The sequence below is a fragment of the Rhinolophus sinicus genome, chromosome 4, assembly GCF_057876585.1.
Source record: "Rhinolophus sinicus isolate RSI-liver-muscle chromosome 4, RSI-T2T, whole genome shotgun sequence".
Taxonomy (NCBI): Eukaryota; Metazoa; Chordata; class Mammalia; order Chiroptera; family Rhinolophidae; genus Rhinolophus; species Rhinolophus sinicus.
This window is the reverse complement of record NC_142504.1, coordinates 64,242,222-64,260,930: the sequence shown is the minus strand read 5'-3', so window position 1 is coordinate 64,260,930 and position 18,709 is coordinate 64,242,222. Positions and strand designations below refer to the sequence as shown.

General features: G+C 36.3%; 1 protein-coding gene and 1 pseudogene across 5 annotated transcripts in view; both read right to left on the bottom strand.

Annotated features, from left to right (window-relative positions):
• The window catches only part of SPIRE1 (spire type actin nucleation factor 1), a 246,677-nt gene that overhangs the window by 204,811 nt on the left and 23,157 nt on the right, over positions 1–18,709 (bottom strand). For all 5 annotated transcript variants that reach the window (XM_074340400.2, XM_074340396.2, XM_074340397.2 and 2 more), the window contains exon 2: positions 17,234–17,268. Coding sequence is in view for 4 of the 5 variants with exons in the window: in XM_074340396.2 (XP_074196497.1) it covers positions 17,234–17,268 (35 nt within the window). In the remaining variant the exon portion in view is untranslated. The remainder of the gene's footprint in view (positions 1–17,233; positions 17,269–18,709) is intronic.
• LOC109434428 (lysosomal-associated transmembrane protein 4A pseudogene) lies at positions 17,681–18,541 on the bottom strand (annotated as a pseudogene).

The following is an 18,709-nucleotide window of genomic DNA, read 5'->3' as shown; positions in this document are numbered from 1 at the left end:
CATCACGAGACCATACATCTACTATCCCTCCTTGTTGTTGTCATCTATGAGTATACCCCTTTCCCCCACCCCAGTAATCCTTGTTTATAACTCAATGATTTTAGCTCCTGGTTTCCTGTCACTCTCCTCTCATCATTCTTGGTGATAACATGACCCTTTCAACACCCTGGCCTCGCATTTCTGTGAACTCCTCTACTCTAATGACCTTTTCTTCTACCCTACTTCAGCCACTCACTGCCATGGCATACCGCAGACCTCCTCATTACCAGTAACTGCAATCACCTCAATTTCAAGGGTCCCTCTCTTTGACTACTTCCTCCTAGCTTTCTACCTCATTCCCTCTAGTATACGACTAATACTGATGTTTTGACCCAACCAGAATCGATAATCCATTGATCCTATGTTCTTTTGATTCTCCCTCATCCCTCACCCCTACATTTCAACTTTCCTTCTTAAGCAGGTTAATTCCAAAGTCAGACATTATAATCATTTGTTCTGAAAGTCCTTGCTTTTTCTCCCTTTGTACTTGTTTGGCTAAACCACACACTGGTTAAATCCAACTCTTCACCCGCCTGCCTTTGTATAGCTGAATGTGGCTGGAGCAAATCAGAAAACGATACTGACTGATCCTGCTTTAAGTTCATTTAAGCTCACATCCTTCATCTCAAATGAGCAGTTAATGATACCCAGAAGTCACATGACATTTCCGTAGCCCACTCTCCCACTGTCCTATCTAACAATTTGTCCTTTTTCCCATCCCCATACCCCAACAAGGACCTTGCTGCCCATGACACTGCAAAAACTGAAGTAATCAGAAAAGAACATATGCAAATCCCCCACCATCACATCTAACCACCTTTTCATACCTCCCATACACACATACTCTGTCTTCCTTCCTATTACTCTAAATGGACTGTCCTCATCCTTGTGTGAGGCCAATTCCCGATGCCTTCACTTATGCTCTACCTCCCATTCCCTCAATGATAATTCTCCAGCAATTTTCCCCTCTCTATTCTGCATCAACAGTCTTCTAACAAATACACTAGTACTTCTCTTACCAATGAAAGGATAAAACAAAAATAAAAAACTCTCTGGGGTCCCACTTTCCTCCTTCAGCTATCATCCCAACTACTCTGCTCCCCTGGGGTAAGCAGTCTCCAAAATGGTCCCTGATAATCCCCTCACTTGGCATTCATACTCTATGTAGTCTGTTCCCACACTGTGTCCATGTGGTCTACAGAATACAGCAGAAGTGATGGAATGTGACTCCCAAGGCTAGGTCATAAAAGACATTTTAGCTTCTCTGCCTTGGATCACACTCTCCGGAAGAAGCCAATTGCCAAGCTGTGAGGATACCTAAGCAGGCTTATGGAGAAGAAGCCTGTGCAAAGAGTAAGAGAGGCCTCCTGCCAACAACCCTGTGAGGGATCCACGTTAGAAGTAGATCTTCAAGTCTTCAGATGACTGTAGCCCTACTAATGATCTTGACTAAAACCTCATAAGAAACACTGAGCCAGAAACACCGAGATAAGCAAGCCACTCCTGACTTCCTGACCCCAGAAACTATGAGATAATGTTTGTTGTATTAAGCCACTAAGTTTTAGAGTAATTGTTGCATAGCAATAGATAACAAAATACCCATACTTTATAGAAAAATGCCTCAATAAGTTGCCTTTATTATTGTCTCCAATTTATCTCCTCTCTTCTCTTTTAAGCCCACTCCAACAGGGCTTTTGCCCCATACTACAACACCAAAACTGCTTGTCAGTAACCACCACATTGTCAAATTCAATAATCAACTGTTAGTTCTCATCCTACTTGATTTACTAAGCAAAATTTCACACAACTGACCACTTCCTCTTCCTTGAAGTACTTTATTTTACTTGGTTTCCTGGGCACAGCCCTGACATGGTTTTCCTCCTACCTTTCCGGTCACTTCTCAGGCTTCTCTGATAGTTCCTCCTTCTCTCACCACCCTCTTAATGTTGGAGTGTCCCAGGGCTCAGCCCTTAGCGCCTTCTCTTCTCCATCTACCCTTTTTCCTTTGATGATCTCAAAAGCTTCATATTTACACAGTCCTACAATGGTCTTTAAGGCCCTACATCCTTGCAAATCAAAGTGTGGTTCTAACACCAGCAGCAGCAGCATCACCTGAGAGTTCGTTATGTCTGGTCTCATTCAAGACCAATCAATTCGGAATCTAAATTTCAACAAGATGGTGGGGAGGGGGAGTTGTATGCATATTAAAAGTTGAGAAGCACTACCTTTGTGATCTGGTACCCTATTCCTCTCTGCTCTCACTACATTGGCCTCCTGCCATTACAGAAGCTTGGCAGGTAAACTCCCATCTTAGGACCTGTGCAGTACTCTTCTGTCTGAAATGCTCTTCCTCTAGATACCTAAATACCTGCTCCCTTGACCTCCTTCAAGAGGTTTTGCTCTTTCATAACCATTTTGTGAGGCCTGTTCTGATCACCTTGTTAAAAATTGCAAACCCACCACCATCACTAGCACCACCATGCTATCACAATTCCTTGTATTACTTTTCTTCACATCACCTATAACGTTCTAAGTTACTACAGATTTCTTATCTATCATGTTTTGTCTGTCTATGCTTACTATAACATAAACATTTGAGAGCAAGATTTTTGTCTGTTTTGTTCACTGGTGTATTCCAAATCCTAGAAGAGAGCCTAGACACAGCAGATGCTCAATACATACATATTTACTGTTTCTTTAAAAAAAACACACAAAAAAAAACACGCTTCTTCAAGGTTCTTCAAGGACTCACTGACTCATGTGCCACTGAAATCACTTCCTTCATTAGCAGAGTCATTCAGGCCTGTAAATCTTTCTCCCTCCCCCTTGCCTACCTAGAATCCATTCAGTATACTTGAGAATATGCATCTATTCTTTTAACCAAGCCCCTCAACATAATGTTACTGCCTCCCCCATTGAGCCTCATAATTTTTTAAAGATAATTCAAAACTAAAACTTTTCTGGTTCCCTCAAATTTCTCATTTCTTAAACATTTCCATTCCTTCTTCTCCCTACTTCTTTAACCAAATGTGTCTATAGAGCACCTGAAGTGTGGCTAGCCCAAACTGAGAGGTACTAAAGTAAAATATACACCGTATATGAAAATCTTTGTATGAAAAAATATACAGAGGGTGCCAAAAATATGTATACACATTTTAAGAAAGGAAAAAACTGTATTAATATATACAGACAACAAAAGATGAATACAAGTCACGTTTGACTTGTGCAATTACAAGAGGTGCTCAAAGTGGTTACCATCAGCGTCCAGACACTTCTGATTATGGTGTACTACTGCTTGAGCAACGTTGACCAAAGTGTTAACATCTCTTAAAATATGTATACATTTATTTGGCACCCCCAGTATATAAAATAGTTCAGTAATAATTTTCATATTGATTGCATGCTGATATGATAACGTTTCAGGCACATTAAGTTAAAATATATTATGAAAATTGATTTTACCTGTTTCTTTTTACTTTTTGATGTGGCAACTAGAAAATTTAAAATTACATATGTGGCGCCCATTATATTTCTATTGGATAGCACTGTACAAAACCAGCTCCAAACAGAATGGCTCCTTCCTCCCTGGAAGAAATTCTTTCCATGGTTTTTGTTTTAATAAGTAGGAGACTGGGAAAGAATGTGGGGGAATACAGCATGCAATTAAAAACAGAAACTAAATAAAATCTCTGTAATAGTTTGAAATTATCACATTGACCTTCACTTGAAATCAAAAAATTTAAGATAATATTTTTCAAAGACACATATAATAAGTAGAGTGTATTTAAATGATATTAAAATACAACATTATCACCATCTGTAAAAGTCCATCAAGCTATAACTTAATGATCTGTGCACTTTTCTCAACGTTCTATATTTCAATCAAATCTTTTAAAATATAACGTTAACACCACACAAATTAATTTTGTCCAAACTAACTGATTTCTGTGTTTAAGGAAAAAGAAGATTCTTGCTTTTTCTTGCTTCCTAAAATATTAAAGTAATGAAATAAAAACACCCTCCTCCTTTCATTTCCTGCTTTTAGAAGTCAGAGTTCAATAACAGATCATTTAAATACTACTACTCCTCATAGGAATCTCCTTAGCAACCTTTTACAGCTTGTCACGGGTTGCAGAATTCTCCCAATCTCCCATTCTTAAAAGGGCCCGTGTCTCTTCCAGAACAAAGAAATTTAAAACAGAAAACTTAACAAGCTCTTTAAATAGAAATTTTAAAGAGGTTTCACAATCTCCTTCAATTCTTTTGCCATCTCCTTTCCTCTAAGCTTTCTGCTCTCCTCCGTTCCCAGGATGAAGTCAGATCTGGTAACCATGACCTCTCTAAAACCAACAGTGGCCACTTCTAAAAATACTTGGCAGTCATTATTAAAGGCCATACCTACTGGCCCATACCATGATACCCGGGGCCCATTTCACAAATACAGGTTGTTGATCCATTTTTAATTTATTAAATTTATTTCTTGTATAAGCTACAGAACAGTCAGAGAAAAACATATTGAAAATCAAATAATGCAAATTATGATTGTTTTGCTCCATTTTGTTACCTTGGTATTAATTACCTAATTTTATTAAATATGCAGAAGGAAATAATAAAATTCCAAGTTCAATAAATCAACATTTATATAAATAACAGTTTAAGGAAATAGGTACTGTTGCCTCTAAAGTAAAAAGGGAATATTTGTGTCCAAAGCATATACCAAATTAGGGCCAGTGCCCACAGTCTTTTGTTTTATGCCATACCCAGAAAGGTACCCTTTTTTCCTATCTTTTCTCTCTGGGCTTGACAATGAAATATGGGGGTAGCCACGAAGAAAAACAAAGGAGCTCACCTCGCACTAAAAAAAGAATTGAGACTCACATTCATACAATCAACATGATCATCAACGCAAAATGGAGAGGCTGCCCAACATAGTCTTTTTAATATGATCTCAATTATTTACAAAATGTAATGGAATAAGATGTGTTATCTTATCCCCAAACACCTCCTCACACAAAAATACTAGCTTCTCTCCTTTCCCCACTATCCAAGGAGAGTTTGACTTTTGCCAGTGCCATTTCTAAATTTTTTTGTGCTGTCGAATAAATAACAAAAAGATGTAGGATCAATGTGAATGAAGGAAGGACAGGAATGGGGAAAGGAAAAGGCTACCAGCAACCTGATTTCAGACTCACATTTGGAGTGGAGAATCTATTAGCTGAAAGGGAAAGAACAAAGGGTAAAGAGAAGAAAGGATGACAGGCTGGGCTCCAGAGCAAGTGGGGTGGAGTAGGGTGGTTTTATTTGAGGGTGGGTATTAAGTGGAAGTTCCAGAGTAGCAACAAGGGATAAGGGAGTTAAAAAAAATTTTTAAGGGAATTTTAATAATGTTACGTGTTGTTGTAATCTATAAAATGGATCCACTGTAAGATCCTTTCAGAGACACTTAAAATACTTTTGATTACTGCACTGTGTTCATTTCCTACTTTATTTCCTACTTTAGGCAAGGTGGAACCTCAGAATTGACCAAGCATTACAATTCAAAACCTAAGGGAAGAAGAGAGCCAAACTAGGTAAGAAAGTGCCCTGATTAAACAGGCTCAGTAACATCTTCATGGGCTACATTTTGTTAAGATGACTAATAAACCAACAATTCTTTTTACAGTGGTACCTCTGTTTTCGAACATAATCTGCTCTGGAAGACCATTCAAGTTCTGAAACGTTCGAAAACAGCCGACAGCTAGGCCTCAGGATCTTGCACTCAGCAGAAGCCGCGTGACATGTTTGACTTCCGAGGCGTGTTCGAAAACCGGTTTACTGCGTTCGTAAACTGAAATGTTCGTCAACAGAGATGTTCGAAAACCAAGGTACCACTGTATTCATTTTATAAAGGCAATATTCTAGACAACATGAAAACTCTTGAAGATAGCACTGTGTTCCCTATGCTTACTAGCATGGAGTCTGTAAATGGCAAGTGCTCAACAAATGACGGCTGAATTAAGGAAAGTTTTTACATTTTTACCCATAATTCCTCCTCCCTTTCACAACCCGTCATTTTCTTAAGATCTCTATTTATCCATGAGAATTTCCCCCCAGATAGTAAATTCGAACTACCTTACAAGATAAGGTACTTATTAATTATCCACAGATGTGAAGGTCACAATCCTGTCTCATGAATTTTCTGTTGCTAAAGAAAAATAAGCCATTATGTCAGACAAAGCCTCCGTGAACATAAACATGGGAGTTCAACAAGTAAAGTCAGTCATCAACTCCTAGTTTGAAAGCCATCTATCTACACCTTTTAACTTTACATTCTAGAAATTACTCTTGCAATAAAGTTGATCTTCTAAATAGAAAATGATCCTAAAGGGAAACAAAAGACAGCTTGAAATTCAGTTACAGTGGGCCAAACTAAAGTTTGTTTCAACACAAAGAAATTTATATTTCAACTTAAAATATAAATTATAGAAACATTCTCTCAAAAGTCCCTGATTCAACATTCAAATATTTAAATATTCTCTCATAAAATAGCTCTGAAATAAATTATTTAAATAGTTTGGGGGATTATTCCACTCTCTGACTTTGAGTTCCATATAAATAATTTTTAAAAACAGCAAGAAAATGAAATAAAAGGCATACAAATTGGAAATGAATCAGTCAAGTTATCTCAATTCACAGCTGAGAATTCTAGGGAATATACTAAAAACCAATAAAATTTATTAAAACTAATAAATGAATTTAGCAAGGTTACAGGATACAAAAATCATTACACAAAAATCAATTGTACTTCTAAATACTTGCAATGAACAATCCAAAAATGAAACTGAGAAAACAATTCCATTTATAATAGCATCAAATTGAATAAAATATTTAACAATAAAAATTTAACAAAAGAAGTGCAAAACTTACACTCTGAAAACTATAAAACATTGTTGAAAGAAATGAAATAAGATCTAAACAAATGGGAAGACATCCTGTGTTCATGGACTGGAAGGCTCAGTCAGCACTGTTAAAATGGCAATATTACCCAAAGCTGTCTACAGATTCAAGGCAATCCCTATCAGATTCCCAGCTAGTGTCTTTGCAGAACTGACAAGGTGATTCTAAAATTCACATGGAAATGCAAGGGACCCAGAAGAGCCAAAATAATCTTGAAAAAGAGGAACAAAGTTGAAGGACTCACACTTCCAGACTTAAAAAAACGTATTACAAAGCAATCATATTCAAGACAACATGGCACTGGCACGACAAAATAGAATTGAGACTTGAGATATAAACCTATACACCTACAGTCAACTGATTTTTGACAAGGGTATCAAGACCATTCAATGGGGGAAAAAAGTCTCTTCAAAATATAATGCTGGGACAACTAAATATCTACATGCAAAAGAATGATGCTGGACCCTTACTTACTTCATACCATATACAAAAATTAACTGAAAATTGATCAAAGACCTAAGTATAAAAGCTAAAACTATAAAACCCTTAGAAAAAATATAGAGGCAAATGTTCATGATCTTGGATTTGGCAATAGATTCTTAACCAAAACAACAAACAAAAAAAGGAAAAACAGATGTATTGGTATTCATTAAAATAAAAAACTTTTGTGTTTGAATGGATACCATCAAGAAAATGAAAACTAACACAATGGGAGAAACTATTTGCACATCATATATGTAATAAGGGACTTATATCTAGAATATATAAAGAACTATTACAACTCAATAATAAAAAGATAAATAACAATTAAAATATGGGCAAAAGATCCAAACAAATATAACTACAAAGATGTACAAATGTCCAATAAGCACATGAAAACATGCTCAACATCATTAGTCAGCAGGGAAATGCAAATCTAAACCAGGAGATGCCATTTTACACCCATCAGGATGGCTAGAATAAAAAAGACAATTAACAGGTGTTGGCAAAGATGTGGAGAAATCAAAACCTTCATACACTGCTGGTGAGAATGTCAAATATTACAGCTACTTTGGTAAACAGTTTGGCAGTTAATCAAGAGTTAAAACATCGAGTTACCAGTTGACCCAACAATTCTACTCCTACATATATATTTAAGAGAAAATGAAAACTTACGTCCACACAAAACCTTATACAAGAATATTTACAAGAGCATTATTCATAATGGCCGAAAGGTGGAAACAGCTCAAATGTCCATCAACTGATGAATGGGTAAACAAAATATGATCCAGCAGTGAAAAGAATGAGGTACATGAATAAACCTTGAAAACATTATATGTTAAGTGAAAATCAGTCAGTTACAAAAAGATCACATATATGATTCACTTGTATGGAATGTCAGGAATAGGCAAATATAAAGACAGAAAGTAAATGAGTGGTTGGAGGGTGAATAGTGAAGGGATGAGGGGTAATAGCTAGCATACCGGATTTTTTTTAGACGTGACAAAAATGTTCTAAAAGTAATTGTGGTGATAGTTGCATAATTCTGTGAATATACCTATACCAAAAATCAATGGATTGCACACTGTAAATGTTGACTTGCATGGTTTGTGAATTACATCTCAATAAAGCTCTCACAAAAATTAAGAAACACCATCATCATCAAAAGAAATTAGGTAATTACATACAACACCAGGTAAATTACCTAATTTTTACTGATAGCGTTGTTTTAAATTATATTTTACAGTATCTGCCAACTACAGTAAAATCTCTACCAATTGAAGGAAGATGTCAAGAGACACCACACTGAACATCAGAAGCTCTCTTAATCAGCCTTTAGCTAGCTGACTTGTCCTATCTCACACTCCACAGTCCCTCTATAGATCATACTGACTGATCTCCATGACAACTATTAGACATAAGTAGGTCACCAGTGCATTTAGGTAAGGGGAGCTGTATGCTTACCACAGGTCAGTTGGGCTTGTTTCCAAACCCATTTATACAACTGTACTTATGTGATTACAACAACAATTTAATTAAATGATGCATAAGTTGATGAAATATGAATGCATAAATGCAAAAAGAACATAAACAAACAGCAAATGAAGAATACATATCAAAGGAACAACCCTACAAAATAGAAGAAAATTTCAGAAAGAAATGTTTCCTCCCTTGAAGAGAAATTGGCCCTATTCCAATCTTTAAAATAGTCTGTACGACAGGGCACCACCTTGTCTTACTTACATTTCCTACAACTCTCCATCACGTTCTCTATGCTTCAGACACCCCAAAGTTCTATCAGTTTCAAAAACAATTACTCTCTGAGTCCTATTATGTCCTTCTGCCTGAAAAGTCCCACCTGATGTGTCTAAACCCCTTCCCTCAGCCTGGCTAACTCCCTGAACCTTAATTTGTTTTTTATGCAAAGATGCATGTATTCCTAAGAGTAGCACAGAACAGATGCTCAATGAATAAGTCAACTTTATTACCATATATATGGCAAGAGATGTCTAGAAGAATATTCTAAACAGCCATTATATCAGATAGTAGGATATGAAGTAATTTTTACTTTCTTCTCTGTATCTTAGTGTGATGTTTTAATTTTTAAAATAAGTATACATCATGTCTACAGATGAACAAAGGTACAGTTGACCCTTTTATAACACAGGTTTTAACTGTGTGGGTTCACTTATACTCAGATTTTTTTTCAATAAATATAATCGGCCCTTCATATTCATGGGTTTCACATCCACAGTGATCTGCAGTTGGTTGAATCCATGGATGTAAAGAGCCGATTGCAGAATTAAAAGTTACATAAGGATTTTCAGCTACGCAGGAGTCAGCATCCCTAACCCCTGCTCTGTTCAAGGGTCAACTGTACTTTGGAAAAGGAAATAAAAATCTAGCCCCCTCCCACTTTGATCCTGTCAGTACTGTATTATATGCTGAAAAACACTAAGTTTTATATTATTAAAACATTTAAATCTTAAATTTTTCATTAAGGCAGACTGATATGGCCCCATGATAAAGCAAATTATTTAAAAAATGTTCTACTCTATTATCCAAGTACTTAGAGGTTATCTGAGAGGTAAACTTTCCGCTCCTTTAATAATAAAATGTTGAGGCGGATGGGTTGCCCAGTTGGTTAGAGTGCAAGCTCTGGGCAACGGGGCTGCCGGTTCGATTCCCACATGGGCCAGTGAGCTACGCCCTCCACAACTAGAATGAAGTCAATGAGCTGCCGCTCAGCTCCGGAGTGGCCAGATGGCTCTGTTGGTTGGAGCGCAGGCTGTCAACCACAAGGCTGCCAGTTCAACTCCTCGAATCCCGTAAGGGATGGTGGGCTGAGCCCCCTGCAACTAACAACGGCAACTGGACCTGGAGCTAAGCTGCACCCTCCACAACTAAGATTTAAAGGACAGCAACTTGACTTGGCAAACTCCTGGAAGTACACACTGTTCCCCAATAAAAGTCCTGTTCCCCTTCCCCAATAAAATCTTAAAAAGAAAGACATAAACTGTATTATGTCAAAATAAACTTTAATAATAATAATAATAATAATAATAATAAAATGTTTACCCCCAGATAATTTTGGTTATTCCAAAATCCTTTGCCAGACATGTATATATAACTATCATTGATCTGCAAATACAGTAAAAACTATACAAAGAAACACCAGTATAAATTTTGTATCCTATGGTCAAACCCTGTATTTAAGACATCTATGACTGTGACACTAAAATGCCATTTTGGTAATAAATGTTATCTGAGGAACAGAGAGGATAAGGGTGGGCAAAAGAGAAAAAGGAGGCAGGGAAGGAGGGAGAAATGAATTTCAAATGTGCCAAGTAACCATCATAATGCCTCCAGTCTCCATCTGATGATATCTGATGATACATGAGATTACTTATCACATCAATAATACCTCATTACCAACCTCTACTAATACTGACAACACCCAGAAGCAGAAACTCAAAGGTAGACACAATTTACTCACACAAACCCATTTTCAGACCATGTAAGTTAATATCAATCAAATGGCCATGTAAATTCAATGTTTGGGGTCTTTCATCCAAAAAGACAGGAAGTAGAATATGAGCATCTATCCTGTTCCTTTTACCTACTAGGAGAAAATGCTGCTGTTACCAGCAGTTAATAAAGCTTATTCTTCCAATCCTTTTGTAGAACACATCACTTTAACTTCTTTTCATGCAATTCCAGTTATAAACCCTTAAAGTACAATTTAAGAACAAAGCCTTCTGCTAAAAGAGTAGATCCCATAGTATAATGGTCTTTTTGTTTCTCCTAGCAATTCCAAGATCTACTTAGTTTGGTATCAGTACTATTTCACAACCACACAAAACAGGCTCATTATGCAGCTAAAGTTGTGCACAGGTACAAATATTCTTGTTAAAATATTAGATACTTCTTTCATGTTAGGTTTTTGTATTACTTTTAAAATTAACTAAGGGCTATCAAATATTAATTAAAAGAGGCATTACTCATCCAATTACTACAATTAATCCACATGAGCCAGAGGTAAAATCAAAGTGCAGTGGGCTGATTTAACTAAAGTCAAAAGAGACGTTTTTAAATATTATACCCTGTGTTAAAACAGCAAACACCCACATAGTTTATTTTAGGCTGCTCAGGAAACACAAAAATTTTTCATTTGGTCCAGTTAGGTAAAAAACTATTAATATATATAACCAGAATGGAATAAGTCCAAGATTCTAACTCTGATATATTTCTTGGCTTATTCTCAAAACGAGTTTTGGGTTCTCTCACAAAGCAGACTAATTCTGGGTCTAATTTCCCAGGAAGATCAAATATATAGAACAATTCTTGAGTAGTTCTGAGTAATTCAGAATCAGACCTCACAAATTACGTTAGTACAGAACCCTACAGTCACCTAACCACTAGGGTTGAAGGTTCATGGACCAAATTCACTCCTTTGCTCAGTTTACATCCAGCAGGAACACATTCCCTGGCTATGTAATGCCAAGAATTGAAATAGTCACAGGTAAGAGGCATACACAGAATAGAGACACTCAGGCATTTCACTGTCCCAAATGGGGCACTAAATTATCAGTGTTATGCAAATACCTTACATTGCAGATAAATAAAGGCTGGATAAGACAAACACAAAAGGTAAAGAAAAGTGGTTCTGCAACATACTGGCTATATCGCCTCGTGCAAGTTACTTAACCTCTCTATACTTTAGCTCTCATTTCTAAAATGCAAATAATAACAGCATCTACTCCATAAATTTGTTCTGAGAATTAGTTAATGTCTACAACAGTACTTAGCATGTAGTAAGCTCTAAAGTAGTAGTTTTTAAAGACGCATGTAGAAATGAAACAAAGTATTTATTCATGTACAGTATATATGAAGTTTATTTCTAAGATGTGAACATGAATCTTTTTAATAATTCCCCTCAGTAAAGCTTCAATATTTCTGCTGTTCTACTATTTTTATAAACTAGCTCTATCAAGAGTAAAGTATTGGCAAAAGTCAATGTAACTTTATATAATGTTTTAACCTATTGTACTTAAAATACAGCTAATCAACCAAGGGGAACACCAGGATTGTTTTAGTTATTCATTTAACCTTCTTTCCTACTAAAGGGAAAAGGCCTCTGAGTGCTTCATAATTAGTGGTGGTTAATAGAAGACAGGAATGTGACGAAATTTGGAAAGCTAAAAACAATGAAAAAGCCTAAATTAAAATACTTGAAATTTCAAATCCTTCATGTTTTAGTATTAACTGCTTAGCAATTTTCTTCAACTATAAGAGTATAACTCACAAAACTACTTAAATGATGGCAGTAGGAAAAACTTGTAAAATGGGGTGAAAGCTCCCCTTAAACTATGGATCAGGACTGCTTCCTTGACAGATAAGTACCCACATGTACAGGTCAGTCATTCAAGAGTTTATAAATACCAGTCTGGGCTGTGAGCCATTCTAGAGAGGGAGAAGTTGGGGCAACACACTGTTTAAACTACATGTCCTTCTCAAAACCAGAGGGACAAAATACAGACCAGTGGTTGCCAAGGGCAGGAGGGAGGGGAAGGAATGACTATAAGAGGAAGTGGAGGGGGGGGATTTTGGAAGTGATAGAACTTAATTGTGAGTATAGTTAACACAACTGAATGTATTTGTAAAAACACAAAGAACTGTAACTAAAAATGTTAAATTTTACTGTAGGTAAATTGTACCTTCAAAAAATGAGGGGAAAAAAGTTGTAGGGAAAAATTAAATTGCCTTTTGCATGTCTTTTAAAACAAATGATATGAAAGATTTCCCTCATGAGTTTAAATGCTGGAAAATACTAGTATAATCAAGTATGTTAAAATTTTTTCCAATGAGAAAGAAAAATATAGTTGACATTTGAACAACATGGGTTAGAACTGTGAGGGTGCCCTTAAACACAGTTTCGCATCCGTGGATTCAACGAACCACAGATAGAAAACAGTATTTTTGCTTTCCTAACCACAGTACCAGCTGCATTTCCCAACCACGAATGGAAAATACTGTTTCCGACCCACGGCTAGTTGAATCTGTGGATGAGAAACCTGCAGATAAGAAGGGCCAACTGTAGAGTCAAAAGTTATACACAAATTTTTGACTGCAGGGGGCCAGCACCCCTAACCCCGCATTGTTCAAGGGTCAACTGTACTTGATTTTAAGAAACATTAAGCTAATCTTGAAGCACAAGATCACATAAAAGTTGATCAAATGCCTATGTATGGTCTCCTTGCTTTCTCTAAAGTCATAATTTTGCTTGGTTTTTATGAAAAGTATTAAAAAGAGAATTATAAGTAAAACTAGAAAATAATCCATACCATGATTTTTATATACTACAAAAACCATTAAAATAAAAATAGTGGAACTTAAAGTTATGTATTTCATATGTCTTGAGAGTCTTACAGCCCCAGAAAAATGAAGGGCTTCGGTTTTCTCTAACAGTCACCCTGAGGCTCCTAGTGGGTCTAGGAGCCTACCTTCCTCCCAGGAAACCCTACACCTCCCAACTAAGAATAACAATATGCTGCATCCATTAAAGCAGGCTTTATGCTAAATGCTCTACAGTCACAACAACCCATCTTTCTGTTCTCAAGCACAAACACCCTCCATACAGCCTCCTCCCAACAAAAGCCCTTCCAATTCAGAAAGGCCAATGTGAGCCTGCACTACCATGTGGAACTGGTGATATGCTATTCCACTTCATCCAAGATCCTTCACACTTCTACTCATCTACTCAACTTGTGAGCAGCCTCTCTATTGGTCTGGACTGAATGCCAGCAAGAGCTTAATCAGGCTTTTAGCTTACAAAAGGAACTGGAAATCTCTTTTCTCAATAGAAAAACAATTTAAGGGCAAAAAGAGACTCTAGCAATCACCTTTCTGATCCAGTATAATCTCACTCTCAAAGATGACCCTGTCTTCTCATTGACAAAAAAGATTGGCTTAAATCCATGTATCAAGCGTTCCCTCAACTTCCCACTGTCTACCTCAGGGCTCTGGTTTTACCTCTCAACCCTCAATTCTGTTTCTCAGGAAGAAGCACTTCCGTTATCCATCATGCCCCAGCCCAACAGTTCTCAAATTCGTTTTTTAGGACCCTTTTACATTCTAAAAAGTTACTGAGGAGTCCAAGGAACTTTTGTTTATGTGATCTGTAAAATATCAACATTTACTGTATTAGAAATTAAAACTGAGCTTTTAATTAAATCATTTAAATTAAACTGTTTTAAAATAACGTTAAACATGGTAATATCAATAACATTTTTAAGGAAAAACTGTTTTCAAAAAAATAGTGAGAAGGTTGGTATTATTTTACATTTTGGCAAAACACTTGAAGGTCATGCTTAATAAAAGACGGCTAGATCCCCTATCTGCTTCTGCAGTTTGGTATTATAGTCAGTTTCAGTGGCCTCTGACAACTCCATGGTACACTCTTGAGACAATGAAAGTAAAAAGGGAAATAATGTCTTGGCATTACTTCGAAAATAATTTGACACTGAAATAGTGTCAAGACCCGCCCCCCCCAACCCTCCCACAGGAGAACCACTGCTTTAGTCAAGCCATCTTCCTCTAGACATAGTCCTAAGACTGGTTTCAGCAAACATCCACTCTCTAATTTGGACTCCAGTTTCATTCTCTTGGCTCCTTTACCACCACCACCAAATGTACCGTCTATATCCCTAACCTAAAAAAAAAAAGGAACAAAATTTCCTACTTAAGCTCTTTCCTCCTTCTCTCAAGACACCAAACTTCTTGAAAAGTTCCCACTGCCTCTGCTGCCCCTCCTTTCTATTATTTTAATTATCAAAGTATACACAGAGATATCCTTTTTTTAATCCAAATATAGATAAATCACCATTCACAATCCCAATCTCTTTCCCAGATGTAATCACCACTGTTACTCCTAGAAAATACCCTGAACCTATTTTGTAATTTAAATATCCGATTGAAATTTTCAGTTTCTTATGAGTTTCCCTCTTCAAATAGTTATACAAAAAAAAAAAAAAAAAATCTAGAAGAGAGTTCAGTTTAGGTTCCAATTCTTTTGGTGACCAGAGTAAGTTACGGATCAAATGATAAGGGCTAGGAGGTAAGATAAAGTGACACTCCGATACAAAGTAAGCACTAAACAAAATATTAAAACCATGTTGATTTTATGTCAGTACAACATACAACAGAATAATGAGACTCATGACTACTAGTGCCTCATATGTAAAATCCTCACATTTCATTACCTAAATGCAGTTGAATGCTGACTATATTTGTATCATCTTGATATATATACATATATACAAAGGGTGCCAAAAAAATATATACACATTTTAAGAAAGAAAAACTGTATTAAAATTGTAATACTCAATATATACCAATAACAAAAGATGAATACAAGTCACGTTTGACTTCTGCAACTACAAGAGGTACTCAAAGTGGTTACCATCAGCGTCCAGACACTTCTGATTACGGCGAACTACTGCTTGAGCAACATTGACCAAAGTGTCCACTTGTGTACATTTCTTTGGCACCCACAGTATATAAAATTGTGTCGTAAGGGTTTATAAAACATTTTCACATATATTATCTCTTTAAAATTTCACAACCCATGAGGTCAACAGGGACTATCACTAACATTTTGTAGGTAAGAAAGCCAAATTCTGAAAGAAAAAATTGCTTGCTCAAAATTACATAGCTAGAAAGACACACATCAGAAACCATAGATAGAACTTAAACCTTTGTCTCAAATCAAATCCCACTCCTTCATAGCATATTGAACAGTACATCAAAAATCTTCGCAATATGAAAATATTAAATTCTGGCCTATTTTTAGAGCTAATTTGGAAAAAATTGTCTCTACTTCCAAAGTAAGGATGATGCAACAGCTCCTGAAAAGACCATCACACATACATAACACTCATAGATGCTGCCCTCCTATTTCATGTTATCCTTGAAATTCCTGCAAGGAACACATAGAAGTATGTGGACATTTCTTAAATTTCACAATCTGAATTTTTAATTATATTATTTAAATTATTAAAAATTAATAATCCTATTTACACAACAAAGCAATTCATTCATTCTTAATTTTACTGAAATACAACTTCCAAGTTCCTATTCTCTTCCTATACCAACGTAGATCCATAGGAGTCCAAAATATTTAAATGATTTTATTTGTTATGACACATTAGAGTGGATTATGGAGAAAAAAAATGAACTTAAACTGAATCATAGCTAATTCAATTTCACAAATAACACAAGAAAAATTTTAAACTATTACTAAGCTAATCTTTATAACTCTCCCTTATATTTTAAAAATATGGACAAGGTAACTGACTATTCTTCACATTTTACTCTTCCTAAACATGAGAGATGTATACCTCCTCTCAACACATTCTTCCCGTGTTTCCCAGAAAATAAGACCTCGCTGGACCATCAGCTCTAATGCGTCTTTTGGAGCAAAAATTAATATAAGACCTTAAGACTGGGTATAACATAATAAAGTAAAATATAATATAATACAATATAATATACTGGGTTAATATAATATAATATAGTATAATATAATATAATACCAGGTCTTATATTAATTTTTGCTCCAAAAGACACATTAGAGCTGATTGTCCGGCTAGGTCTTATTTTTGGGGAAACACGGTACCAGAACACTGAAAACTCATGGTGACATAGTTCAGTACTCAAAGTTAGTCTACATAGGACTGCAAAGCTGCTTTACTAAGAAATATTTGAGCATTTCTCTTACCTCTGTTTCTGTACAATGTGAATATCCCAATTTACCTGTAATAAAAATACAAAGAGTTACTTTCAAATGATTTCAGCTTTTCTTAATTTTAAGATTTATTAAAGCATCTTATCACAAAGATAGAAACACATACATATTAGAAACATGCAACCATTATCTTCCACAGTCGTTAAAATGTTATGTATTTTTCCTGTTTTGATGACTGAAAAGTCCAGCTCTTATACCCAACTCACTCACCCTGCATATTTAATTCATCCTTCCTGAAAGTATCCAGGGCAGCAAATAACCAAAATACAAGCTATTATATAAAGAAAGTAAAAAAAGAAAATGTGTAGAGAATAATCCGTTCCCACCCCCCAATTAAAGCCAAACAAAGGCACTTCGCTCTTGCTTAACCTAGACTATCTACAAAAATTCCTAAAACAGACTTAACAAAAAAGCAAAACACAAAAACCTGATTTTAATAGATGTCCAAAAAGCTTGTTCATGTTTGAAATGCTTAAATAAAGGAAAATGTAGTTTATATCAAACAAGATTGAAGAGCCCTGTATTGAAGCATTCTGTAAAATAAACAAGACAAGATAGTATAGGTTTTAGTGACAAAGGCAGAATTTCTTTAGGCAGGATGTAAGGAGGTGGTGGTTGTTTTCCAGGCATTTTCACTGCCATTTCATTGACTGGCAAAACATACTATGGAAGTGCTTCAAAGGCAGAATACACAGCAATCTCTGGCATGTTTCTGTTGTTGATGTACTATAGTGGTTCCAAACACAGTTGATAAGCCTTAAAAATGATGAATAAGGCAAAGAACACAAGAACAATGAACAGGAGGCAGCTCAAGTCCATGCCAGGAGTTCATCTTTATAGAGAAAATCAGGTAATTGATCCAGATAGTCTTTGATTCTCGGCAAATGAGTGAGAGAACTGATAGCAACCAGGCAATTGAAAAGGAAGTCAAAAAGCCAGTAACAGAAGAATGGAATAAGCCAATTCCCTTGATAAGAAACGGCCCCATATGCCAGCAATGAACTGATTATAAACATAAAAACAGAGACAGCAAAAAGAACAGGCATTATCAGCCATTCCCTCAGATGAGTAATAATTGCCAATGACTTCATAGAGAATGTTGACAACTGGCGTTGAATTTGGATGAGTTACCTCCACAGTAGCCAAAATTGCCACCAATTGGTTTACCACCATGTACAAGGTCCCCAGGATGATTGTCCCAGCGCAGCACCGGGTACTGTGAAAGCGGTCAGCTGAGGGCCACTTGAAAGTCATGGACACCACTGGGAATCTTGTGGACCTTGTTCTTGGCTGGGCCCCTAACAAAGGTTTTCCGCCCAGTGTTTTGAACCCAGATAGCTCTGTCACCGAGTCCAAAACCAAACTACTATCTTCAACTCCACCCCCAGCCCAGGCCCCAGCCAGCAACTTTGCACCTGCACAATGAGTCTATTTTAGCTTTTTTTATCA